The sequence below is a fragment of the Mycteria americana genome, chromosome 3 (genome assembly GCF_035582795.1).
Source record: "Mycteria americana isolate JAX WOST 10 ecotype Jacksonville Zoo and Gardens chromosome 3, USCA_MyAme_1.0, whole genome shotgun sequence".
Classification (NCBI taxonomy): Eukaryota; Metazoa; Chordata; class Aves; order Ciconiiformes; family Ciconiidae; genus Mycteria; species Mycteria americana.
In genome coordinates this window covers 51,239,714-51,266,284 of record NC_134367.1, presented here as the reverse complement: position 1 = coordinate 51,266,284, position 26,571 = coordinate 51,239,714, and the positions used below count along the sequence as shown (strand labels likewise).

At 46.7% G+C, this 26,571-nt stretch overlaps 1 protein-coding gene across 2 annotated transcripts in view; it reads right to left on the bottom strand.

Annotated features, from left to right (window-relative positions):
* Positions 1–7,457: 7,457 nt before the first annotated feature.
* The window catches only part of SOBP (sine oculis binding protein homolog), a 116,854-nt gene continuing 97,740 nt past the window's right edge, over positions 7,458–26,571 (bottom strand). The window contains exons 5-6 of one of the 2 annotated variants that reach the window (XM_075498493.1): positions 23,448–25,402; positions 7,458–8,748 (exon numbers count right to left, since the gene is read on the bottom strand). In XM_075498493.1, coding sequence (XP_075354608.1) covers positions 23,450–25,402 — 1,953 coding nt within the window. In that variant the 3' untranslated portion in view covers positions 7,458–8,748; positions 23,448–23,449. The remainder of the gene's footprint in view (positions 8,749–23,447; positions 25,403–26,571) is intronic. The other variant, XM_075498492.1, reaches the window with a different exon arrangement.

Genomic DNA, 26,571 nt, shown 5'->3' with positions numbered 1-26,571 from the left:
TTGTGTTGGAAAAACAGATTCTTTGTTCAGGAACTTAGTCCAGTTGGGACTTCCAACCCATGCAAGTGTTTTATAGGGCAACCTTGTAAACTACTTAGGGATTTTGAAGATAAACAAATACAAGCAAAGATACTGTTGCTGTCCGTCAATGGCTGGTGATTTCCCATGAGCACAGATGGCTGAAGAAGGATCTCTTTTCTCATGGTTACATACCCTGCCATTTTGGGGATGTCACTCACTGGACTGCAATATAAAAAACATTTAATGAATTGCCTCTTGGGTTTGCATTCCTGAAGAAAGCCACAGTAGCCCAGACTGCAACTCACAGCAACCTAACCGCTTCTTGAGCCCGTGCTTATCCTGCTGGGTGACCTCCTCAAGTCTCCCCAAAATGCATACGAGTGCCCGATCCCCTTGGGAGCCCTTGAAAAGCCCAGCCAGGGTATCCGCCAGCACGTGTCCCTCTAAGAAGAACCAGGGCTGGACAGGAGCAAGGTGAGGAGACTTCTGTAAAAAACAGTCTACAAACCCGTGAACTTAACGGAGGGTGAAAAACACGATACTTTTTTTTAATCAACTGTCCTAAGTCTTAGAGTGGGGATAAAATTTTCCATTAAATTCTATATGGTGGGAAGGTTATAGCTTTCTATCGAATTCTGGATTTTCCTGTGAGAGCAAACGTGTCTGAGTGATAGTGTGTGGCTATCAGACACAAGGAAAATTATCTAATTTATAGCCAGTATTGAGAAAGCTACCAGCAGCAGAATAAAATAGTTCTCCATATGGTACCGTAAAGCTTCCAAAAACTATAGTTAAAGAAAACAATGCTCGTAGAGAAATTCTCCTTTTGTGTATCAAGTAAGGGGTTACAGCAACAAGGCTGGTAAAGACTCACAAGAAGGAACGATGTCTTTGATTTTCTTACATTAATTTATAGCTTTTATGTACAGGATTACAAGTATTAGATGCATCTTTGTGCTAACAGGGCTCATGTTTTGAAGTACAAGAAAACTCTACAGTTACATTCTGTGGAGGCTTCGGGACACAGTTTGCCAAATGGAAAAACATTTGGAGGTTTGGAAAAATCTTGCACATAAATTACTAAAGGCACGAAGCGCCTGAAAGATGGATGAAATCAGAAGCCAAGGAAAAGCAGCGTGTGTGCCAAGGAACAAAAAAAAGCATGTAATGATTTCTTTTAATGACTCTCCTGCAAAATGGAGAGCAAGCTTCCAGGGCATGTCATATTCTCATAAAAGCAGCTTGCCTGGGTGATGAGAAATACCCTGTAAGTGGTCAGACCGAGACCCAATTTTTCATCCTTTCTGCACGTAGCTCTCCATTGATTATGTTAAGTGCTACCCACTGGTTAAAAACACAGCAAGCTCATTGTCTCTGCCTGTGGCAAAGGGCAGCCACACACTTGCTAATTTCCTGATTTATGACACCCAATAGAAGGAATTGAAAGTGGGCACATGGCGGGGGGGACACTCACTATTAAAACAGAGGGAGATCAGGAAGTTTGCGATAAAGAAAAGGCAGGCTCTCGTCTGACATGTAATCTCTCTTTTGGCTTGAAGTAAACCTGCTCCTTCAAGGCTATGCCATCAACAGGGCCTGGCTCAAGTTTCACCACTAAATCTGAGTCAACAATCTCTAATCTGGACACCGGGCTCGGGACCCAGGCTCAAGTTGCAGTTGGAAGCAGACAACAGGAACATGGGGAGGTGGGGGCCGGGGGGGAGTGGGGAGAGGAGGAAAAGGCAATCTTTGTTTCTCATTTGATTGTCCGCACAAGGCTGAACTGAGGTCATGTGTCATTTTTTTTTTTTCCTTTTGTCATCTCCGAGATAAAACCTTGCACCTCTCTGGCCTTGAAATTGCCTTCCTGACACTTATATTAAGTACAGAAGATATATGTCCGAGAATGGGGGACAGAAGTTTGCGGAGCAGCTCAGATTTGGAGTTCTTTTCATCTTTCTGACATGTGATACCGTGACATAAGCTGCCTGCAGTGGGGTTGCTATGCAGATATACAGTTTCTGAAAAGTTACACCAGGAAAACTAAAACCTACCGATGGATTTAGCATTCCACAAAGAAGTGGGCTAAAATGTGTAGCAGTTAGGCTCAAAAGCTAAAAAAAGGTGAATTAAACTTTCATGAAAACAATCTCCCTAAAAAAGAAAAAAGGATCAATAAGTATAAAAGTATCTTGTTGCATGCCTAGCCTTTGGGCCGCTGGCTTAATCCCGCTACTGTATATAATAAAGGAGACCCTGTGCGTTTAATGGCAGGGACAGAAAGAAGGGGGAAATACTTAGGTACTGCTCCCCCTAATTTCACCCTCTTCCCCCCTCTTTGTTGCTGCCTCGCCATGATTTTATTTTGAAAAATAAAGACTAGAATAAAAAATATGTTGTCTGAGGCTTCCAGCCAAAAATGTGCCAGCACTTTCCCTTCCCACCCCACCCCCCCAAACTCCTTAGGCCAAAAGCCTTAACAAAAGCTGTTTTCTGTTTGGAAGATCTCCGGGTCCTTCGCTCTCTCTCCTAACCCCTAACACAGGAAATGATTTTATAATTCACGTTATTAAGGAATTCGGCTCACGCTCCCCCCCCGTTTCCCGCCCCGTTCCCTGGATGTCGACCGACAATAAGCCTGTGGGCTGGCACCCGTCCTCTCTGACCCGTTTGTGTCAGCTCCTCTACCTGACCCTGCCGTAAATCCTCTCACCGGAGCTCTCCGGCGGGCGGGCGGCAGCCAGCTTTCCCCGGCATCCAGCTGCGCTTCAGCGCCTGGCCGCCTGCTTAGGCCTACGCTTAAAACGACACCTGCGAGCTAAATAATAGCGGGCTGCTCCCGAGTTGTGTCCCCCGCCCCGAACATTACGTGTCGCCTATGTGGTAATGCCTGTCACGCCAAAGACCGCGCTAGCAACTGGGAGGCGAGGAATGGGTCTCCCTTGGTAAGAATTGAAAACCCTGTCTTCTGAGGCACTCCGGAAGGAGAGGGCAGGTGACGCGAAGGCCCGGCATCACCCAGCAGATGCGGGGCAGGGCTGCTGGTGCCGTCCTGCCAGCCCGGCACGCTCCCATGCTCTGAAGCTGACCGGGTGACGCCGCCAGCGCTGCGGCCCCGGGACCTCTGCGGCCGCCCGCCCTCCTTTGCTTCGGAGACGGGCTCTGTAATGGGTCAGTAGTTCCTGCAGCAACTCTGAAGCCATTTGGGCAGCAGAAGCAGCCGTCCTTGTTCCAGCAGAGAGCCTCAAGCGGTAACTCGAGGGCTGTGCTCCCTCTTCCCGGCCCTGCGGATGTCGGAGTCGCGTCTCTTCCATGAGGAGCGCAGAGCACCTCTTCTGCCTTTCTTGGCATAGCTCGTGTCCCGGTGGGCAGGCCGGGAGAGATTATGTCTCATCAGTCCTGGCCTGGGACACGGGAAGGGATGAAGGCCTCTCTCAACACCTTGTTTTGTGTGCGTCTCTGTGGGCGTGATTCCTTCAGCTGGAGAAGGGGAGTGAACCTGCTTCTCCCGGCCCCTGGGCAAGCCCCCTAACCACAATGCTTTTCTGGAAAAGAAGGCAGCATTACTCCTTCCTCAAGCCTTTTTATTTTACTAAATCGGTGCAGCAAGGTCCTTCAAAGAAAAAGTAGCCCTGCTGAGGGGTGGGAATCGCAACGCATCTCTGTCCTCAGCTATCTTACCGGCTACCAATAACCAAGCTTTCCTCCCCAGTTTGGGCAGCGTCCCACCCGCAGCGTGGGCTGCCTGGATGCCGACGAGCCCCACGCAGGAGGCGCAGGTGAGGCTGCCCCTTCTCCCGGGACAGCCAGCTGCCTGGGCGTTCCATGTAGGGACACACAACTTCTAGATGCTTGCATCATTGCTTGCATCATTTGCAAGGAAAGGTCCCGGTCAGTGCAGCTGGCTGCCTCTCTGTGTCTCATACGTCCTCGGAAAACTACTTCAGTAGAGCAGCGGGTGAAGTGGCTGGGACACTCACCTGCTCCAGTAGATAGGCGATGCTTTAGACACCAGGGAACACCTTTGAGAAAAGAGATGGTCAGCGGCCTAAGTTACTCTTTTGTTTTGCCTGGTGGCTGGGTCAGTTCCCCGCGGTGACACAGAAGTTCAAGTCCCAACAGGTCTCGACTGGGCAACGTGGCAGGCTGAGGAGCAGCCCTGCGTCAGAGACCCCGTCTCCCTCGGAGGTGCTGCAGCACCCTGCAGCCAGCATCCATTGCACCTCCGAGGGGCCGTGCTCCCACGGTCGCTGGAAGAAAACAGCCAGGAGCTGCTGTTCAGCTGCATTTTTCACAGCTCTGTGTGTTTTGCTGGTGCATCCTATGCTTTGTGGAAAATATTCCAGGGGTGCTCAAGGTAGCATTGCATTTCTTTGCCCAGTACCACATAAATGACAAGTAAAATGTGTGCAAGCCTATGTAAACCTGTTCTACCCATTTCAAGACATTTGAGCAGTTATGTTCAATATGAAGCAGGTTCAGCTCAATTCCCGACTCTCTCTCTCCCTCTGCTGCATGCATGCGTGTGGCTACTGCCCGAGTACCATCTCCCCATACGCACAGATCCCAAACATCAAGTCAGCTTTGGGTGGGAGTGGAAGGCAAAGCAACTCAAGGGGCCATTTCTTATTCTGAGTTATACCTCTGTAAATCCAGAGTGATTCCAGGGGAATCAACCTGTTCCAGCACCAGCAAGACCTCATTCTTAGTTTGAGCACAGAATGTTTGTCATAGTTGTTATTAAGTAATGCCTTTACATATTCCAGGCCTATTTTTAAAACAAAGGCAATGAAGTTAGGGCATCCAGTTCTATATATGGACACTCCAAATGGCACTGAAATGCCTCATGCATGTGTTTGGCTGAGTGGTGATTTGGGTGTCCAAATATGGACCTCAGAATGGGATATCTCACTTGGATAAGCATCCTTGTAAATTTGGCGCGCAGCGCTTATTTGAACAAAGCAAATTTCTTTCTAGCATTTAGCACGGAAAAAGCACAAAATGTTTTCATTTTGAGGGACCTTCTTATTCACAGAATTGGGCCACTCAAATGCTGCCGTGTGTAGTAGTTCTGAAAAAAATAAAGTCCTCAAAATCATCTAAGACAACACAGGAGGTAATTAATGCAGAGTGTTTGCAGCACGCAGACCCCCTTCTTATCACAAGGGCAAAATTCTCACTGACAGCGAGAACTGAGTGCCAGCAGAAGGACCCGTGCGGCTTGATCACAGCAAACTCCCCCTCTGCCCCAGCAGTGTGAAGGGATGCGCACGGGGCCGGCTGCTTAGAGGCCTGAGGTTGCCTCTCTCTGCTCGTGAAGACAGTCTCTGCATCTCAAAACTGCACGTGCGCGAGAGCTGGAGCGGTTGCTCTTGCACGCAGGAACCTTCCCCTGTATCTCCCAGCGCATCAGGATTTTCTTTGTCTGGCTCCTTGACGGTGAGTTCTCCAGGAAAGAGCTTGGCTTGACTATTAGGTCTTAGTGCGTAATAAATAATGTCAGCAGTGAGCGAGCACCGTTCTGTAAGCCTTTGCTGGGTTCCCGTTAATTGCGAAGGACCTTCTTACATCCTTTGTGTAATTCCACTCATTTTGTTGGCATCGTACAAGGGGTGGATTTGGCCTCAAAAATAAAGCAGGCTTCCTTTGCATAATGTATTGTACCATTTGGTCTACATTTTGCTGAAGGTTTATGTGTACTTGGAGATTTCTCCCCCGATATGCAGCTGTAGATGTTTTTAAAATAGCAAACAATGAACTGATTCAACTGTCCAAAGCATCTGAATCTGGGGATAAGTTGTTAAGAAAGTGTAAGGTGGGCAAATTTTCAGGAAAGCTAAGGTAAGTTTGTGATCATTGGACATGCATGAAGCCAGCTCCAGCCTAGATCACTTTCCCTACCTCTGCTGTCCTGATGATTTTTGACAAGCTGATTCCATTTCTGGAAAAAGCAGTTCACGAGAGAGAAAGATTTCTCTAAAGAGTCTGTTGTTTTTCAGAAGAGTGAAAATGTGTGCTAACAATTCTGGACCACTGACAAAAGCAAAATCAATACACACGGCCTTCATTTTACAGCCAAGTTCAGATGAATAAATAGAGATGCAGCAAGCTGTTTACTAGGGAGACAAGCTTTGCTCTACGTGCCCTTCCAAGCAGGCACGCTTATGCTGTTGTCGTTTGCCTTACATGGCTGGTTAATGAAATCAGTCAACTAGTTACGGAGCTCACCGGACATTTCAAACCCCTCCATCAGCAGCGCTGGCTGTGCTGGCCAAGAGCTGGGAAGCAAACGCTATTGCGCGAGGTAGCTCAGGGCCTGCAAATACGTTGCTGTTGCAGAGTTTTGGGGGCATCTGGGAGGAGTTTGGTGCTTTGAAGAACCTAGGCTTGATTTCAGGGGGAGTTCGTGCATAGAAAAACCCCGTCCTTACAAAAGGAGAGGCAGAACACGCTCAGTACACAGCCCCAAATGCAGCATGAGCAAACTGCGCTTGCACGGATCCCCTTGAAATGAATGAAGCTGCAGCCAGCGCACCCAGCCGGGGCTCTTCTCTAAGATCAGGACCAACTCTGCACTGTGCTAACTGCAGGGGTTTTTTCCCCCATGCCTTGAACACTGCAGAAACTGAGAGGTGACGAGGGAGGAGCGAAAATGGAAGGGACATAGATACACATATTTTGCCGAGACTTCAGACTGCGTTTTGTTTGATCTGTGACCAGGCAGGTAGAGGAATGAATAACCGCATGCACAAAAAGGAAAAAAAAATAATAAAACAACAGCACATTTAAGTGCATTTTTTTTTCTTGGAGATTTATTTTGTTTTAATAAATCTGACACCAGTCAGGGAGAGAGAAAAGCGTTGCAAGCCCAAAAGGAAAGCAGAGCACACTGAGGGCGCTGCAGATTCTTGCTCTCTTGAAGATGTTTCATCAGTATCTCTTTGAGCTCTCTCCCTAGACTCAGGAGTTGTTGGATTTCCCCCTCTTTTTTGTTTTTTTGTTGGTTTTTTTTTTTTTTTTAAAAAGCGAGCTTACTCGCCCGGTGTGTTTTCCAAGCTTTCACAGCTCTAATAAATAAGGAGCACCTGTAAAACAGTAGCTTGACTTAAGTGAATCTGTACAAAGGAAAATATAGAAATACAGTATATACATAGTGCTCATAGTGCACCATCACTACAAGGCTCTGGTTCAACTGACCCTGCTACCTTGCTCCCAACACCGCTGCCACCGTCAGAGACACTGCTCCTGCAAACTGCTCCTCACTTCCCCGCAGCAGCCTTATAGAAAAGGTGTACTCTGAACACTCGAGAGTGAACAATTGCTTTATTCGAGTTAGTAAACAGTTACACTGAATCACAAGGTGATCTGAAATTTTTTTTAAGTTTTTTTTGTTTGTTTTTGATTTTTTTGTGGGGTTTTTGTGGGTTTTTTGTTTTTTTTTTTCTTTTCTTTTTTTTTTTTTTTTTTGTATTTGTCAGAATGGGATACTCCACGACTCTCTTACCAATTCAGTGCCAGTATAACATGCTCTAGTGTACTTTTGGACTCTTGGCTACAACTGTACAAGTGCACACAAGTAAATTCTACCCTGTTATCCTCCACCCACTGATTGAGGATCGAATTGCACATTTCTCTTAACCATGACAGGAGAAAGCAAACAGTGAAACAGAATCATGGGGGATCTTTCTCACTTTACCCTTGTTTTCATTGGTTTGTCCATACCATTCTAATTATCATGAAAGGGCTATGCATATGGAGAGATTGTCTCACTGCCTTCCTGGATCACTGAAAACCATCAGGGTTGAAATTTCATCCAAGTCTTTCGTGACGCCCAGCAAATACTCCCCTCAGATTATTTTACACCTTGAGGGAATTTTGGTCTTTAGTTCAACACTCTTGCTCTGTTCCCAAATGGGGCGCTATTTAGGGGAATTTAAAGAGAAAGCTGAGAAGAATAAACATTTACTGAGTTCTCTTGGCATTCAGTCTCTGAAAAACCACAGTATAAACTATTCATGCTGCTTCTTACATCTGTCAAATCAAAAATTAAAAGCCATAAAAGTGTAACACTGAAAATATGGCATTAGAAAGGATAAAGGTGGCCTTTGTAAAAATAACAAGGAAAGTATATTAGCCAATAAAATATTCTAACTCTTCATTTAAAAGTGCATCATGGGTAGGACAGAGATGACTCTGAAGCGTTGCTACTCCAGTATTACCCCTTTCCCCCATCAAAACTTGAATAGGTCCAAAACCATACAATGCAAATCACGATTCTTAGTGTAGCAGCAAAACCACAGCAGTTTTTCGAAGGAAAAAAAAAAATTAAAAAAAAAAAAAAATCCGTATCATTGTCCAGTCTCAAATATCTGAACTTTGAAGTCAGAGAGGGAAAAGTACCTATGTTGGTCCGTGTGGTTTTTGAAACCAGGGTGAAAAATCCCCCCCAGCAAGAAACCAAGAGGAAAAAGCGTTCCTTGGAGGAGAAGAGGGGTGGTCGCAGGAATGCTGAGCACACTGTGTGGGTCCATGACGTGCTGTCTTCTGGGTCAAAGGCACCCGTGGGACCGAGGCTTCCTCGGAGGGGCTTCGTGATAGGAAGCTGCTTTCTTTGCTGGACTTTCAGCCGGAGGGGGTGGTGAGCGGACCAGCTGGTGTCATTCGGTGGAGTGACGTGGTTTGCTCTGCTCCCTTTCTCCATGCAAGGTACCCTGTCGGCAAGCGTTCCTGCAAAGCAGACAAACAGAGGTGGTCAGGGCGAGCGGCAGGAGACTCACTGCAGGCGGGCTGGCCACCGCCTCAGCTTGCATGCAGCCTCACGCTGGGCGAGCAGCCGGGCAGAGACACGAGCCTACCGCTTCGGCCTCGGCTGCCCCTCGTGCCGCAAGGGCTGTCGGTACACGCAGCCTCCGAGGTCGCTGGAAAGGAAGATGGAGGAATTCCTGTGATAAAAAGCTGGAAACTGATACAGTAATAGTTTATTCTCTGGGTTTCATAGAGCACCTTTCATCCTACAAGAGCACGGGTGAATAACGATACTTTGCAATTACACAGTACCCTTCACCCCTTGATCTCAGTGTGCTTTACAGAGCTGGGATGTACCACTCTCTGCACAGCACAGGCGGGAAAGTGGAGTCAGAGAAGCAGAAGCATTTGGACCAGGACCCCCAGCACCTGGGATGGGGACAGGATGGGGAACACCGCTCAAGTCAGGGCTCCCTTACACACACCTCGCTGCACGGGCTGCTGTGCAGCTCCACAGGGCTCATCGGTCTCACAGAGAAACTGGGTCGGCACCCGGAGACAGCTCCACTCTCACGTAAATACGCATCTCCCACTAACAGAGCTAAGTCTGTAGGTACTATCCGTGTTATGCATGCAAACTGAAGATGCCCCTCTTGGCTTTTCCCCAAATCCATAGTCATGCAAAGGACAGATGTATGCTCAACACAGCAAAACCGAGCTGCAATGAGGGAGGTCGGGCTCGAGTTCCCCACAACCTCCTCGGTCCTCTCTTGGTCTTGTACCACCACCATAGCAGCTACAGCGCCGGGGGTCGCAACCAGCAGAGCATGGTGACTGACACTGCCTAGCACAAAAAACAGAATTAAAATAAAGGCATTTTAGGATCCCAAGTAGAACTAGGCATTACTCTCACTGAGGTAAACTGCTACCAAGATCTGATCTTTTCAGTGTTGAATACATACATTTCCATGGACCATATATGAGATGAGAACAAAACCCTCCAGATCCTGCTAGAACTGATCACAGAATTAGGCAAAGAATTTAACTTTCCAGTTGTTCCCTTTTTCTATCTTGCTCCTCATTTCCAGATCCATTTTTCTCCTGTTATCTGACCAGATGTACTGACTGCTTTTGTTTTCTTTCTTTTGTCATTTTTTTAGGACACAAAAGGAATGCATCCCACAGGACTTATTCAGACAACCCCTTCTGAAGCTCACCAGTGCTTTGACTGGGTGAACAATACTGGAGCAAACACAGCTTTATTGATTTGAGGCCTTCAGAAAGCTGCATGATAGGTCCCCTAAAATAAGGTGAGCTTTGCCAGTGGTGAAGGCCAAGGTCATGAAAATCTTTGGCATCACGATTTTGAAAATGCAAATCATCTTCTCATCAAATGCAACTAACAACACCCCAGTGGTTATAAGCTCCTGATGCCTTAGTTTATCTAGGGGCTACTGGGTGATGCACCATGGCCACATGTGCTCCTGCTTTCCCTGTCAGTTGACCATGTAGACTGCCTAGCAGCGACTGTCCCTCTCTCTACACCACATGCTTCGGACTCTGTCTCCTTGGATGGGATCTGCTGTCCCCTAAAGATTTGGACTGAAACTCTAAAGTACTTATCGGCCTTAATTTTGGTGCTGGGTCACATTTTCCTTCTCAGTCTGCTCCACAATCTCCCCTTCACACTGGCTCCTCTGTGATCCCTCTCGTCACAGTGCTCGTATCCCCCTGCCAAACCTCCACCCTTCTCAAAGCAGAGACTGGAAGGCACATCATTGAATATGTTGACCAGCATAAACTCGCAGAGCACAGAGACCACTATATCTAGGCTAAGGAGTAACATTTGGGCTTTCAGGCAATGTGCCCAGCAGGTTGAGCAGCTTTGTGTGTACAGAGAGCTGTGGACAAGAACTAGACTGAGAACTGGGATGTATCCACCTACTAAGTACTCCCCATAAAGTACACGACTGCTTTCTGTCACTTTTTGGCTTGAAGTCTTGCTCTGAGATTAACTAAAAAGGGAAGCAGAGAAAATAAAATCTGTAACATCTGTATGAAACTTCACTCTGCACTTCAGGTATTTTGCCTGCTCCTCTCTTTCCGTACATCAACAGAAACGAATTTCCATCCCTCGTTAATCAGTCTCAAATGGCATGGCATAGCACAGACTGGTAAGTGATTTGGGAAGGAGGGCATAAAGAAGTTCCCTAGCTCTCAGTGCTTTCTGCCCGGAGCAGTCAGCTAGCTTTGTAAGTCCCGTCTATTTTCCCCTACTGCAGATAGACTCAGTGTAACAAACTGTGCAGACTGGAGAGAAGGACCTTCCCTGTTCATTGGCTCATATGGCAGTCGCTGTGTTTGATGAACACATCTTTGTAGTGATCGAGTGACAGAGTAAAAATCCATATCAGGCATAGCATGCAAAGTTCCATGAAGAAATGGGAACATACTAGTCATCACCACTTCACAGTTAGATGTTACACACACTCGTGCCAACACCAGCATGCGTGACCAGCACAATAAAGTCAGCTATTTTTATCTCCCCCAAAAACCAAATTACTTTTTAGGGGAGTGACATATGCTCTTCACCCCAGCTGAACTCGCCCTCAACACACATCAAATATTGCTGATCAGATAGAAAAATTGCGTCAACCACAAAAGAAGAATTTTCGTAAGCATAAAGCCATGGAGTTGAGCTTGTGTGAGTTGCACTGAGGTGCGCACACTGGGTTTTGCCTGCTTTCCAAAGCTAAGAAGGTCTGGGCTGATCCTGGGATGGAAGACCACCTAGAAGTCAGAGGCAGGCTGTAGTTCCAACACCAGGAGGCAGCATGGAAAAGATGACAGAAAGAGAACAAGTAGGAAGGCTCATTTCTGCCCCACTGTCAATGCAGGGGGGCAAAAGGAGAATAACTCAACTGGATGATGACCCAGCTCAGATGACTTGGAGGTCCACCTATGTGGGCTCAGACAGCGACGCAGCGCTCCTCTGAACGGTAGGTGAGACCCGCACTGATGCCCTCTGTGGCTGTTAGTTGTAACCTGAGCAATGGGCAGCTATGAAACAGGCTGCACCAATGCAGAGCTTCCTCTTTGGTTTATGCCCTGACACGTGAGGATTTAAATCCTTGCTCAAAAGAACACAGAGTTAGAGCTTGGGCAGGACAGTTTGGCAACTAGGGCAAAGCCTCTCTAGCAAGCTTCCCTCCTCCCTTTCTGCAGCTAGCCAGCTCTTTCCAGGTGCTGCTGCAGACCTACAGCCCTTCGTCCTGCGCAGCCCCTGGGACTGGTGTGGTGGGAGGCTTGGTCCTGCTTGGTAGAGCCAACTGCTAGAAGTGCTTCTCGCTCCACTCTCCCTCCGTGCCTCCGTGGCGAGGAGCTGGGTAGCTCAGCTGCGGGGGCATTTCCTTCTCCTGCTCCCCCACATCCAAGCACCGATCCCTGCGTGCCCACTCCCAGCACTGTCCCACGAGCTGAGTGTTGCCACGCTGGCAGCACGCTCCTGCTGGCAGTGATTGCCGCCAGAAATAGCTGCTTCTACCCAGTGCTCTCCCCAGCCATGTCCTACCTCCTCAGAGGGGCCATGTCATTGACATGGCTTTGGACACACACATGCACGCAGACACACACGGTTTTTTCCATGGTTGCTTCCCCCTCATTCTGCGCTCCATTGAACATTTCTGTCTCCAGATTCACATCTTATTGTTCAGAAAAAAATTAGAGACTGCGTGGGGAGGGCTGAGGCAACCGTTGATGTGGGCTGGCATGGCAGAGTTTCCATCATTTAGCGCAGCACTTAATTCACCCGGACAATGAATGCTGATGTGCTAAAAGAGGCCTAGTTCATCTGGGACATGCATGGCCCTAGAGGAAAGGCACTGCAATTATTTTCTCAGGGAAACTGCTCTGAAGATAAACCACAAGAGTGCAGCTAAAGTCAGCATGGGAGCAAGCTCAGCCCTGGAAACACTCTAGAATCATCTGTTACTTGTAATAGTTCTGTAATTTATTTTATTTTTTTTTTTTAGCAATTCTTAAAGCAGTTCAAGCTTCTTCATTAAAACCTTCCCCTTTGAATACTTGATGATTTATCTTTCCATGAGCTAACTGAAGGGATGCCACATTGCAAGAGTCAGGGGAGGCCTTTAGCACGAACGGGATAACAAGCAGCGTCCTTAAGCACCATCCCTTGATTTTGAAGGTGGTGTTTTCCTTCTGCTCTGCTCTTGTAAGCTATGGATCCTTCTCAGCTTTGGGTCAGATACACAACTCGGGCTCTCCCGCCGACTGAAACACGAGCTGTAATCTGAGCAGTCATTGTGACTTCAAGGAATGCATTGGGGAAGAGGCTTGGGACTTGCCCTCCTTTTATGCCTCGGCAGAAGAAGTGGTAGGGACAGCGTCGTCACCCCCAGCTCTGTGACTGAATTGTTGCAGGGATGCACCAGAGGCCGTGCTTGCAATTGTGTCCAGCCGCCTTGTAGTCAGGGGAGGACCTTGAGGAAGAAACATGAACTGGAAGGCAGAAGGTCTGTTGTGGGCTGACTCCTGCTTCCCGGCATCTATTCCTAGAAAAGCCTTTGGGGAAATTTCACCAGTTTACATCCACATTCGGCCCCTTGCTGGTACATTTAGTGCTGTCTCTCACTAACCTCATTCAATGTATGTTAAATTGAACCCTGAAACTAGCTAGTGAAGTGAGGAACAGGGATGTATGTCACCATGCCTTTGTTATGTAGCAAGGAAACAGAGGAAATAAATACAGTTCCAGGCTCTCCTTCGTGCTCCTGCGTGGCCCAAGGGAAAATAAATCACTGCTTAAAAAGAGGGAGCAAAGGAATCATCATTGTGGAAGAGACCCTGAGAGTCACCAAGAAGATGTGGCTTCTGCACTCCTGTATTTACCAGGCAGCCAGTTCACTGAAGAGAAACGAGACAGAAATGAAGCCCTCTACCCCATTCAAATTTGGTGACAATTGTTCAAAACCCAGCTATCTAGCAGCAGAGTCTGCTCTTGACTGCTTTGTAGGTATCCACGGTAGGGATACAGCATAAGGCAAAGGGAAAAGTAGTTTCTTCCATCCGTTATGCACTTCCACAAAGACAGTGCTCCCCCCAAAATAGGAGTGCAGTCTTGGCCTGGGTAAGCATGCAGCTCTTCTTCCTAGCCAGTGGAAACAGGATTCCCTAAATTCAGCAGAGAGCAGACACATACTTGGGGAGAATGGCCTGGGCTGCTGTAAATCCTCCCCCGTACCACAAAGCAGCGACGCAACCTCACTGTGCAACTTGCTCTGCACCGACCCAGGGGACACGGCACCTCCTCTCCCCTTCAGGTTTGGATTCTCCTGGGCAAAACAGCTGCCACCAGGAACCCATGCCACAGCATTTTAAATTTCCATTTCCTCATGTTCCCATCACTGTCAAGCTTTTTGTGAAAGCAGCTCCCCACCGAATCGCACTGCTTTCTCCTTTCCTCTCCTTGTGGTAACGGGAGAGGAGAGGCAGGGGCTCACAAACTTTAACCCAGGGGGACCAGTGTCCTTGTTCTCCTTCCCACACCCAGGGGTGCTCCAGAGCAGCCACTGCATTAGGTGCCCTGGAACACATCTGGGAAGAGCCCCTCTACCCACCAGCCGTGGAGGGAGGCGGAGGAGACCAGTCTTGGTAGGCTAAGATGAACATTTGTGCTCAGTTCCCCAGATTTCAGCATCAGTGCTGCTGTCAGGTTTCTCTGCCGTTGTCATCCTTCCTTCCCCACCTACACCACTTTCTACTTTTCAAAGTAGCAATCTCCCCGGATCCTCTCTAAATATTCTTTTCATATAATTTTTCACCATTTCAGAGAAGTTTCTCATGGTTTAACCTTTTACAGAACCATTGCTCAGCAAGTTCATGAAACTCACCTTCACTTTCAATCTGAACTAAAGACAAAGCCAATGTCAACCAGGCCCTCCTGCCCAGCCCCATGGCACCATCTTTCTCCAGGCTTTCACTGACAGGGGCATTTTGGGGCATTTCGAGGTATGTACGCAAGTCACGCAAAGAGGAAAATGCCACCACGGCTCTGGACTTGTAATCTCGGCTGTAGCACCCACTGTCTCTGGCCGTGACCCCTATGGCACATCATGGAGCCTGCCTGGGCCAGATTCTGCTCTGCGCTGGGGTAACTGGGTATATCTCCACAACAGCGAGGCAGCCCATTGCCCTCCAGTTAGCACAGCACCAGTGTATTTGGCAGACCAGTATATAGTTTGCTTTGCCCCACTGATGCTTCATGTGCAGGTGTGGCAGAAGATATGATTTTCCTTTTAAAAAGAACAGCCAAATTTTCAACTAATTCTCCCATTCTGCGCTGGGATAAAGCTGAAACTTTGCAAGGATCTTTTTGCAAAAAAAATAAGAAACAAAAAAACAAAACATAAAAGCTAAAACAGAAGGAAAACCAAATCCAGACAGTTTCTACTCTTCTTTCCTGAAAACAGGCAACCACCGTGATGTCATAAACCTTCTTTAAGCCTCCGATTTTGTCTGAATCAGAATAGAAACTTCAACTTGAATTTCAGCAGCCTCCTGTGGGCCTAAACCACTAGGCTTTTGGCTATTCTGAGGTGCTTCTCAGTTTTCTTATCCAAGCTGATCTCTCCAGTAAAACCAGATAAATAGCCAGAAAAAGGCAGATTAACTGTGAGTAGCGGTGTGGAGGAGATGGAATGGTGAGGATGAGTTCTTGCCAAGCAACAGCCAGTACCTCCCTGTGAGAGTCCTCCTCCTCACCTGGGTTACGCCTCGGCCTTGCTTTTTCATCTGAAATACTATTGCGGGCCACAAAATAATAACAACAATGGTAACAATAACAATAATAACAACAACAACAACAATAATAACAATAATAAGAATCTTTTTGCAGAAGCGGCATTGAATCTTTTTAGTCAAAAGTTTCAGCATCCCATATCAGGAAACAATCAACATTTTCCCCTTTTCCCATGGGCAACCCCTCCGTCCGTAACCATCCAGGGCTGCATGCCTGCCACCGTGCCCATGGGGTTTCTCCCTGGTTTTCACAGCCCCCATCCTGGTTCACTTCAGCCTAAGCAAGAGCAGATGCAGACTCATCCAAAGCCAAGGGAGCATGCTCAGGTGGCCAAAATGTCAGGTAGATTATACCATGGGGAATGGAAGAGGAAAAACCCACCCAGAACACATAAGGAACAAGCGGATGAGACCTGGCATAGACCTCGGTGCAGTGCCAGGCACCTTAGGGCATCTGCCTTATCCCCAGCGCTGCCGGCCACTGAGCGACTGCGTTGGACCCAACTGTTGTTTTAGATTTTCTCTATTTCCCACCTCCCCTACCCACCCCAAGAAAACAGGACAATATTTTTACCACCAAGATAACCATTTCAGCAATAATCGGTAAACGGCTTCAAATAAAACAGAACTAGCATTTTAATTGTACTTTGAAAGGTAGGGTCAGAATTCAAATTTTCGGTGACCTCATCATGTATCTTTTCTTTTATGCTAGTGTTCAAGCATCTCTCAGTTGGAGAATTCCTGTAGAAAAGGGTTTTTCCCCTCCTTTTGGATAAGCAACTTAGAAGTGGCAGCACAAGTGGTTCGTGAAAGCTTATAAATATTTGGAGCATAAGCAGGCAACACCAAGTTTTACATTTAACCACGTGGGCTCCAAATAAATAGCTGAAAATTGCTCTAACTATAGGTTTCAATATCAATCGGCCGATGATGGGATGCAGATCTTTCCAGAGAGGTCGGAACTCGATAGTTATTTCACTCCGCGCTATCCAATCCCTAAACCCCCCCTTTTTTTTTTTTTAAATGTGTGCTTCCATAGAAGATGATTACATTACACAGCCTGAAAGTCCGAAACCGGGACTGGAAGATGGAGTGCAGCAGAGACTGGGAGCGTCCTCTCGACAAACGCAGTTCAGCCTCTTTGCCTCTAGATAATTTGTTATTGTAGGTTGGCTCGAATTTAAGACAGCAATGTTTCAGAAACACTTGGAAAAGCAAGCCAGCTGCAGGGAGGATATCGTTACAAATTGAGACACATGTTGTACAGGAATACCATTCTTTTCAAATACCAAAACCGTGTCTGGGGAAGTAAAGCCATGCAAATGAGTCAGAGGCAGGACCTCGGTCTGTAACGTGCCGAGGGCCTTCAACTTGCATTAGCGGCACCGAGCTGAGTGCGCGCAGTACTGCACAGGATCAAGCCCAGATATTTAATTAGCTGTAATTTTCACAGTAGAAGCAAATGTGGAATAGTTGAGGGTTCTGCAAAATGTCAGAAGTTACTTCGATTCACGGCTCTCACGAGATGATCACACACGCTTCCAAACACAACCTCTGGTCCCGGGAGTGAAATGCAGCTCGTTATCAAAATAGTGTCAATAAGGTAATGATTAGGAGGCCTCGGCCGTGAGGCCTCGACTGATGGAGGCACCCAGGAATGTGCTTAACTTGCCTGCTTTGCTCTATGGGACCTAAAAATAGACAGGGAGAGACTCAGCAGGTAATCTGGAAACAAAAAGTGCTTCAGAAAAGCTTGCTCGTCACAGTCTGATTTCCTCCTGATTTCTCACTTTGCTTCTGCTTTGCTTGAATCTCCCACTGTTTTTTTAACAAGAATTTAATTTTCTTTTAACATCTATTGCTCACCGCTTGATTATATCCAATGTTTTCACAACCACAGTCCTCAAAAGTGTTTTGCTCCTTTCTGACCGACTTTCAGGTATTGCTCGTAATACTGAGAAATAGGTTAGAAGCTCCTCACAGTTGTTCGGAGCTCACTGCTCGGCACTGAAGTTGGCCATGGTTGTTTCAGGGTCAAGCTTCACAAAGGCTATTAGGTGCTTAGCTCCTTATCAGATTTCAGCGGCAATCAGACACATACTGTCCAGGATCCCGGCCTCTGAATGTAAAGGCAATCGTTGTCTCAGATGATGTTTTTACAAGGGTGCCTGTCTGTTTTACTACGGTCTTTGTTGTCAGGGACTTTGTATTTAATCATGAGTTGTGCTTTTTTCCCCCGTAAACTTTCGCTGTGCCACTCGACAGCACAAGAACAGACTGACGGAGAGCTAGAGTCTCCCCCTATGCCCATTTTACACTTAACACTTTTGAATGCAGCCAAATCTGCTTTGCACCAACTTAAATAAGAGGAGCATTAGGCCTTATATGTATGAAAGTGCCTGGTCAGTCTTTAAAGCCTGGCAAAGAATTAGGAGTCACTCATTGTTTCAGTATGAATGTTGGTTGTACCAGCTTAAGGAATGGCATGGATAAGATGCTTATTTCAGTTCAAATAATTTTCATTTCACAAGACAATTAAAACTAATACAGGCAAGTAAGCACCGAAACGATCTCTGAAGTCAGTGGTCCCAGGTCCTGGGAGCTGCCAGGTAGGCTACAGCCTCCAGGGGTTTCTGTGGGTCTGTCAGTCGAGCTACGGCATTTTTTGCTGGCTGAAGTTCTGGCCCCGTGTTTTGTTTCCCAGCAGCCCTAGATGCTCACTACCTTTGCAGATCAGACCAGGTGTACTTATTTTCTAAACTGGGTTCAAGAGAATCAGATTTCGTATTTGAAACATATGCCCTAGGAGCTTTTATAGAAAAGCAGGAGGAACCCATCAGAAATCAGCACTTGTTCCTTTGATTCAGAGAGTGTGCAGTGATCTATGGCAGCGTACCACGAGCCTGCTATTTACTGCTAGTGAGACGGAAGTCAGCGCTCCCACACCCCGGCAGCAAGATGTGGGAGCTGAAATCCACTCTGGAAGTATGTCATTTTATACTTCACCATTTTGAGAACCTTTTTTTTTTTTTTTTTTTTTTTTTTTTTTTTTTTTTTTCCTGGGAAATCCCTTTTCGGATTTAATATATCTGAGAAGCTACACAGGCAATTTTGAAACGTAAGATCACACTGCTAGAGCCGGGCAGCTCTCAAGGGCAAAGCTTCAGTTCCAAGCAAATGTGTTTAAGGCTTTGTGGTGTTAACAGTCTCTCCTCTCCCCCTTCGGATAAATGGAAAATTTCTGTAGGCTCATAAGAAGCCAGGTGAAGGAAAACTTCTGAACCAGAAGAGTAGGTGTTAAGTGTACGAGTCCAATTACTCTGCTGATTTAAATTAGTTTAGCACCAGTGGAACTATATCCAGTTAAAATTAGCTAAGGTTCTGGCCCATAGTACTGTGTCAATGAAGATGATTAGCATAAAAACGTGTTTAAATATATAAAATCTGTTTTCAAGTATACCTTTAAGGTCAAATTCTATCCTGATCAGAGCGAGGAGGGCAGGGTAAGATGCTGGTAGATAGATGCTACAGTGACAGGGGAGCAATAAAAACTCTTAAGGCAGAAAGGGAGGTTAATAGCTATGCCCCTTGCCTCAGGAATCCTGACCAGAGCAGGAAATCTTGTGCTGGACCATTACGGGCAGGGGAGCTCACAGTGGGATATATATTACTTCTGCTCTGAACTGGAGCATTCTGCATGTTGTATATTTTTACGACTACAATGTATGGACTAGACAGCTGGAGGTTTGGGCCTATAACTCAGCAGATGCTGACCCCAGGACATACGGGCTGGCTCTGTAGGTGGCCATACTCCTACTCTTTCCATTACTTCTGGGAGAAATTCTGCTGACACAAGCAGAAAAACTCCCTTCTGCCCCCAACATAGATTAGTCAACACACACACACAGAAGCTAGCTGTGAGTTTAGCGTGTGCCACTTAATTTTCTAATTTAGTTTACCATAACTATCATGTTAAATCCAAGCAGACCTTAGTGTTTCCATTTATTTGCTTTAGGAAACCTTGACACCAAAACTGGAGGGTTAAAACTGATCCCACCTGGACATAAAGCATGGAGGCAGGCAACACTAACGCTGCTAATTTTAGAAACTCATGTTGCTCTAACTTGAAAAAATAACACTCAACAGAATATTGTTACTAGCTTCATTCCTTTATCATAGTAGGAATTTGGCACCAAGGCATCTTTTGCTGGTTCTTCGAATTACATCAAGCCAGAACAGCTTGACAGTCCACATCCTGATGGAGAGACTAAACTTTTAACATCAAGGATTATGTTGCTGATTAGCACTTCCAATAATCAAGTAATCGGTACATTAAATAATCCAGAGTTTGGCGACTTGCCCAAAAAGGTCACGCTTTCATTGATTCCTTTTTAGAAAGTCCATGTTGCTATTACACGAATTCAATCTGTCTGTCCAGAACTCTAGCATAAAAATATTTGGCTAATTTCCTTCTTTTCATACAATTTGATGGGAAATAAAATCCAGGAAAAGTTGCACATTAGGGCAGTATGTTCAGATTTTCCAATTAGGGTAGGTGGGGAGCAAGACAGAAGAAGACAATTTTCTGGACTTTTTTCTTCTCCCGGGTTAGCGTGGCCAGTGCAATCAATGCAAACCTCCAAGGGCCCAAGTCAACACAATTATTAGTGCAGCTCCTACCCTCTTTGTATTTTAGTAGAATTTCTATGAGGTTGGGAGTCCCTCATGAGGGATCCTCCCCGGAACCAGACTGCCGAAGGAGCCGGGTTTCACCTCCGTCCTTCCCCAGGCCTGGGCAGGAGGAGCTCACGGGAACGGCGGAGGTCAGGGCTGCGGTGTTAGGGGCTGCACCCACCGATGCTCTGCTCCCCCTGCTCGTCCCCTCTGTACAGACACGGGCAGGCTCTGAGCCCCGTGCAGCCTTCACAGACTGCTGGGAGGCCAGAAATCTAAGCAGCCCCCCTGCTTTCCTGGACTGGCTATTACCAGCACTAGTGAAAGGAGGGCTCTGCATGAAACCAAAGAGTCCTCACCTCAAATTAATCATCAGAGCTCCACAAATCACTTGTGCGTGCCTTGGGAGGCTCAAAACCCACCCGCATTTCACTGAGGTACCCACTGGAATGAGATGGTTATCACGCTGTTTATTTCTGCAGAGTATTTTGGGTATCCTCTTTCCCTTGAAGCACATAAGGATCCTGGTCTCACGTCTCTTCTGCAGAGAGGCTACTTCTTTTCTCTTTGTGGAGAAAGGAGGGGATGAACACAGACTGACTAACAACCATCACCATGCCGTGCTGTGCTATTGCACAAAGCCCAGAGGCACGGCAGACACCCAGGCTGGGCTTTTTAACTTTCAGTGTCTATGGGGACATCTAAGTCTGTGCCAGTCACCCTAAGTTTCCTTCACAGCAGGGAGAAACAGGCACTCCTAGGGCACAGTTCGTCTGAGCTGTCTTAGTTGTCGACTTCAGGATAAACTCGGCTGTCTCTCTGAAGTGCCTGCTTCTCTAGGTTGACTTTAAAGAGAGTTCGGACAATTAGCTCAGCTGTGTCTTCATTCCAGATGTCTATATCGGGTCAGATTAATCTTGCCTGGCAACCTGAAAACTTTCCTTGGCGGATGGGAAAATGGTTATTCCTGAGGATAACCACAGTGGCAGTTATTGACATTAAGAGAATACAAAGAGCTGAGGACAATAACTGAGTGATGAAGCATCCATCTTGTCTTTTCAATGCAGCTTGTTCAGTTTGCCCACTTTGTCTGTCAAATACTATCCGTGAAGTGATGTCATGTATAATCAGGCAAAAATACACAACTCGGTGAAGCCAGAACTCTCTCTGAGTTTTAAGGCTTTGGCTCTGGATGATGCTAAACCCTTCTTGGGATTGGGACCTTTGAAAGGTGGCATTACTGCAGCCTGGATGGTCTGGGCAAGCATAAATAGATGCTAAGGACCAGCCTGTCTTTGACTACAGTGTCAGCACACAAATGTGCAAGTCTCTTAGCACTGGCTGGAAACAAACCACAGCTATGGGGAGCTTGAGCAAGGCGGGAAAGGATGGGTTAATCACAGCTCTCCTAGAATTAAATAAAAGGGATACAGTCAAATAGTGGCCTTCTCACTAGATCAAATCATGACCCTTAGGTAAAAGCATGTGTACATTTATGAAGAGACAATCTTCCAAGCTCCAAAGGTGGCATACCGGGATTTGCAATAAAGATCTCGCTGCTGAGAGGGACATATAGTCCATCCATATCTCAGGGGTGGGTAGGGGGATCCCCACTAGCAGGGCCTAGTAGTGTGTAAAGATTTTAAATATTCATTTGACTTCTGAGTTATTGTATATGTTGGTTAGTAGTCCAAGAAAGTTATAGTTGTCCCCTGTCCTTACAAATGTATCTTTTAAATGTGTCAGCACATGCCGAGAGCAAAGAATAATGGTTCTGTTCCACCGAAGAAAGTAAATAAATATTGTTTGTGATCAAGGGAAATAACGTTTCTGGCACTGCAGCCAGCACAGGGAACGCAGCGTTAACAAATAAAAAGGGAGTCCTGACTATACTGCGGTATCTTTGATGGTGCAATTAGCCTGCGCTGATGGAGCAGGGAGATGTTGCAATGGCCCAGATTCCACAGCCTGCTGCTATCTGTGGTTGTAGGTGCCAAGCCCTTCAAGGCAATATTCGTATTGCACCGCTGCAGTCACTATTTGTGCTACCAGGGACAGGGATTTACTGGAGGCTACAGAATATTCCACGGATTGTAATGAAATCTGGCATGTCATCAAGCCACATCCGGCAAACCGTCAGTATTTTACTGCTGAACAGATTTCTTGCAACACCCACCATTTTCCCTTTTCTTGAAAGAAGCTCTCCATGCTTGCGAATCTAAACAAATGCAATTACATTTGTTTCTTGCTCACAGGTTTGAAGCAACAGACATATATTAAGCTAACAGTTTTACAAAGGCGCTGTTTTATCAGAGCGATTCAGTAGGCTGGGAATAGGGAATGAAGGGTGGGCGGTTTCTGCCTCTGGAGCATTGTCCTTGGACAGCCACGGTTGTTGGTGGACTTTCCCGTATCTCTGCCTTGCTTTGCAGCCCTACCAGGAACCACACACGTATAACAGCCGCAGGGCTGGGGGAAACCTCAGCTGCTTTTCTAAGGTGGGACACGTGCACCAAAGGCAGGTACCTCAGGTAACAGAGTAAAGCCCCATGGCACAGGTCTTGCTGAGATAAGCTACAGCAGGCAGGTCACAAAGAGCAGGCAGTCCCTAAGCACTGATACCGGAGGCAGGAAAGCTCGGGGAGAGGGGGTTCACTCCCCGGAGAACAGCCCGGCTGAAAGCCAGGGTGCAGTCTGGAGGCAGACCCAGGTAAGATGGTTGGAGATGACCATTTGGTAAGTCAATTGGATCTGAGCTAGCAGGAAGCAGCTGGGTAGTCCCGCTCTGTGCTATGCTGTAGGGCAATTTCAATCATCATCATGAAGGCTTGAGTTGCTGCGTAACTCAGCTGGAATAAGTAAGCAGATTAATGGCCCAGACCTAAACCATATCCTAGGCAGAAAACCACTGACTTTGACATACACAACACAATAATTTCACAGCCAGCACCATCATGAAATGTTCTGTGAGCAAAAGTGTAATGAGGCTGCTGATGGATGGAGTACTGACAAGTACAGATGCAATACAACACAAAGAACAGTATTAAAACATAAATACCAATAGTATTCTGAAAGTGCTAATAAATTGGGACCTGTATCTTGTTTCACAAAGGCCACATCCACATGAGTTTGACCTCATACCTGAAAATACTGATTCTACTCACACAGAAGGCAGTAGTGATTACACAAACCTTTACTTATTCTGATTTCGAATTCGGAGACACCTCCTTTTCAATGGTGGCTCCAGATCCTCTGGCCCTGTGCTGAGTATTGGCGTTGAGATAATGCACGGCGCGATAGCAGTCTTTTCTGCTGGTTTTGGCACAGGCTGGATCACGCAACCTGTCTTGGGCAGCATCCGCAAAGCATACGCATGGTCCTCGTCTGCTGGATTGTTAAGGTTCGGGTCCTGTTTGTCTCCCCCAGCAAGGGGCTCTTCCCCGGTCTTCTTGCCAGCATCTCCCTCAAGGTGGCAGTTTGATGCGCAGTTGTTCTCCTTCACGGACTCCAGCTCGCTCACCGCCAGCTCCTCCGGGGGCTGGGGCTTTTTCGGCTCCTGGGGCGGCTCCGGGTTCTTGGAACCCTCCGTGCTCTTCGTGCCATTCACAATGACGTTGCACACCGCTGCACCAGCTTCCAGTCCCGGCGTGCCGGAGGCCAAGGAGACGGGACAGCAGTGAGCTCCGTCACTGCACGGTAACGTTTTTGAGTCAACTGGGCTGCAGTTGTCCCTGCAGTCGCTGCAGTTCCTTTTGTCTGAGCTACCAAAAGCCAAATTTACAACACTGTTAGGCTCACGTTCAACTTTCACTTGGGCGTGTAAAGCCCTGTGGATAACATTGTGCAGCCTAGACCGGTGGCCTACTGTTAGGTCTATCACACCGTCCTGTGGACCCTGTAGCACACTGGGGAAACCAAATTTACTGTTCACTGGACTACTAGGTCTGACAGTCAAGTCAACAACTTCATTTTTACTGTGCTCCTGAAGCACTTGAGCTTGATTTAGGGACTGGCCTGAGCAGCTCGGTGACGAGTCAGAGGATTTAGACGATCCTTGCTTTGACTCTCGAGGGGATGAAGAGCTATTGGTGGGCTTTGCCCCAGGCGTCTCGCTGGAGGTACTCGGAATGAAGCTTTCGCCGTTGCTGGAGAAGCCATTGGGGGGTTTGGAGTCGTTGATGTGAGGGATGGGGATGGGAATGGGGATGGGGACGGGCAAAGGGACAATGACAGGATATGGCACTAGTAGAGTCGGGGGTGGCACCAGCGGGGCAAGGGATGGCAATCCAAAGTTCATCATCTGTGGCATAGGCATAGGACCATTTGGCATCATGCTGACAGGGGGAAAGGGAAGACTGGGCAAAGGAGCTCCGGGAGGGGGAGGTGGCAACAAGCCTGGAGGATTCCCAGGCATGGTAGGTGTTGTGGGCGGATGGATATGAGGGGAAAGCATCGGCCTGTGCATGGGGCTAGAGGTGGGACCCATATTTCTGGGACCACCTGGTGGGGGACCGATTCCAGGAATCATTGGATTTGACAGAGGGCTGTTAGGGTTTGAGGCATGGTGAGGCGGCCCACGAATAAATGGTGGACGGATTTGCTGCATAATTTGCTGTTCCATGAATATGGGCAGAGGAACTGGCCCACGGTTTGTCATCACCATGGGAGGACTGCGAGGTGGGACACCAATTGGAGGCACAATGCTAGCAGGTGGCTGGACAGAAACTGGTGGAATATTTGGATTCTCACTGATGGGAATAGGTTTGGGAACTGGCGTGGGGATTTTAGTGACAGAGCAGTTGGCAGTGTCAGACGGAGAGGCAGTGGTAGACGCTGATGGTCCAGGACCTTGAATTTGGCCAGCTGCAGACGCTGGGGATGGGGCTTTTCTCCGAGCATCTGCTAGCGGTATATTCCAAGAATCTGGAGTCAGCAGCTGCACCCCAGTGCCTTCTGCTTTATTTTCGACTGGAGGATGTAATGTACTGCACAGTCCAGCTGGAAGATTGGCCTGTGTCTCTTTGTAGAAAATGTCCATTTTGTACTGATTGAGACATTTTGCACTGCAGAACTGAAGCCTTCTTTCCCCGTCCCCAAAATCCAGATACTCTTTTGTGTGTCTTATGTGCTTACACCAGTCACATACCTACAACACAGTAATAAAATCAAATCAGGTAAGAAAAGCAATCTTCTCTTCATAGTGTTATTTCAAAAGTCATTTTTCAGTTGCTTTCTAAATACATTATTTTTCTAGCAGAAAAAAAATAGTTACGTTTGTGAAAACTGTGCTTTTTTTGCTCCAAAATATTGGTGAATTGAATGCTACTCCCTTTTCTGGCTCCCATGATCTCTATTCCACCTTATATAGTACATTATATATCTTAAACCCATACCACAGAGAAGAATCCTCAGCTGGCATAAACTGTTACAACACGCATATGTAAGTATACAAAATCCGTATGAGTATGGCTGTGATTACTCCGCAGTGGTAATTTAAGCACACCTGTACTGCCTGGGATGCCATGCTACACAAGAAGTATAATAACTGGAAAAGGACTCAGAAAGTTGCTGGAAATGAATGCAAATCGTTTCAGCTAAACTGCAGCACGCTGTAACATTTAGTATTCTATTAAGAGTATCAAATAGTAAGTTGGAAAGGGTGTGGTATTTTAAAATGGCACCATGAAGCAAAAAGCATAATTCATCCTTTGCCCGTCATTCCAAGGAGAGACTTGGAAATAGTCAGGACATTTGTGTGAGGTTTGAACAGTCCCAATTCGTGATGTTTCGGCAAGCTGAAATTATTTTCTGAGCTGTTTGCCCACTCTTGTGTACGACTCACTTTGAGTAAAACTTCTTGGCAAGCAAGGGCCTATTTAGCAACTTTTCAAATACTACGGCAAAAAGTATGCATTGCAGGCTCATTTTTGTTTTGTTTCCCTGCTTTCCATTTAATCAATTTCTGTGTTGCTATTGGTGTGGTGAAGGCATAGCCAATTTTTTTTAAAGTAAGGCTGCAGAAGTAATTAAGCTGTGAAAGGTTTTCCCAGTTGTAAACCACTAGACACCAAAGTTCAAAAAATAGTCATTCTAGGCTTCAGAATCCATTACTTCAGAGAAATTATTGTGATTTCATTAACACATTAATTTTGCAACACCAACAGCTCTCACAGATGGTGAAGACATGATCTACAATTCAAATATGACTCTTGTTTGCACAAATGCCTTTCCTTCATATGGCATTTTAAACAAGAATTAATATGAGTAATCTTGCCATAGCTATAAACAGATAAACAGATGTCAGATTTTTCAGTG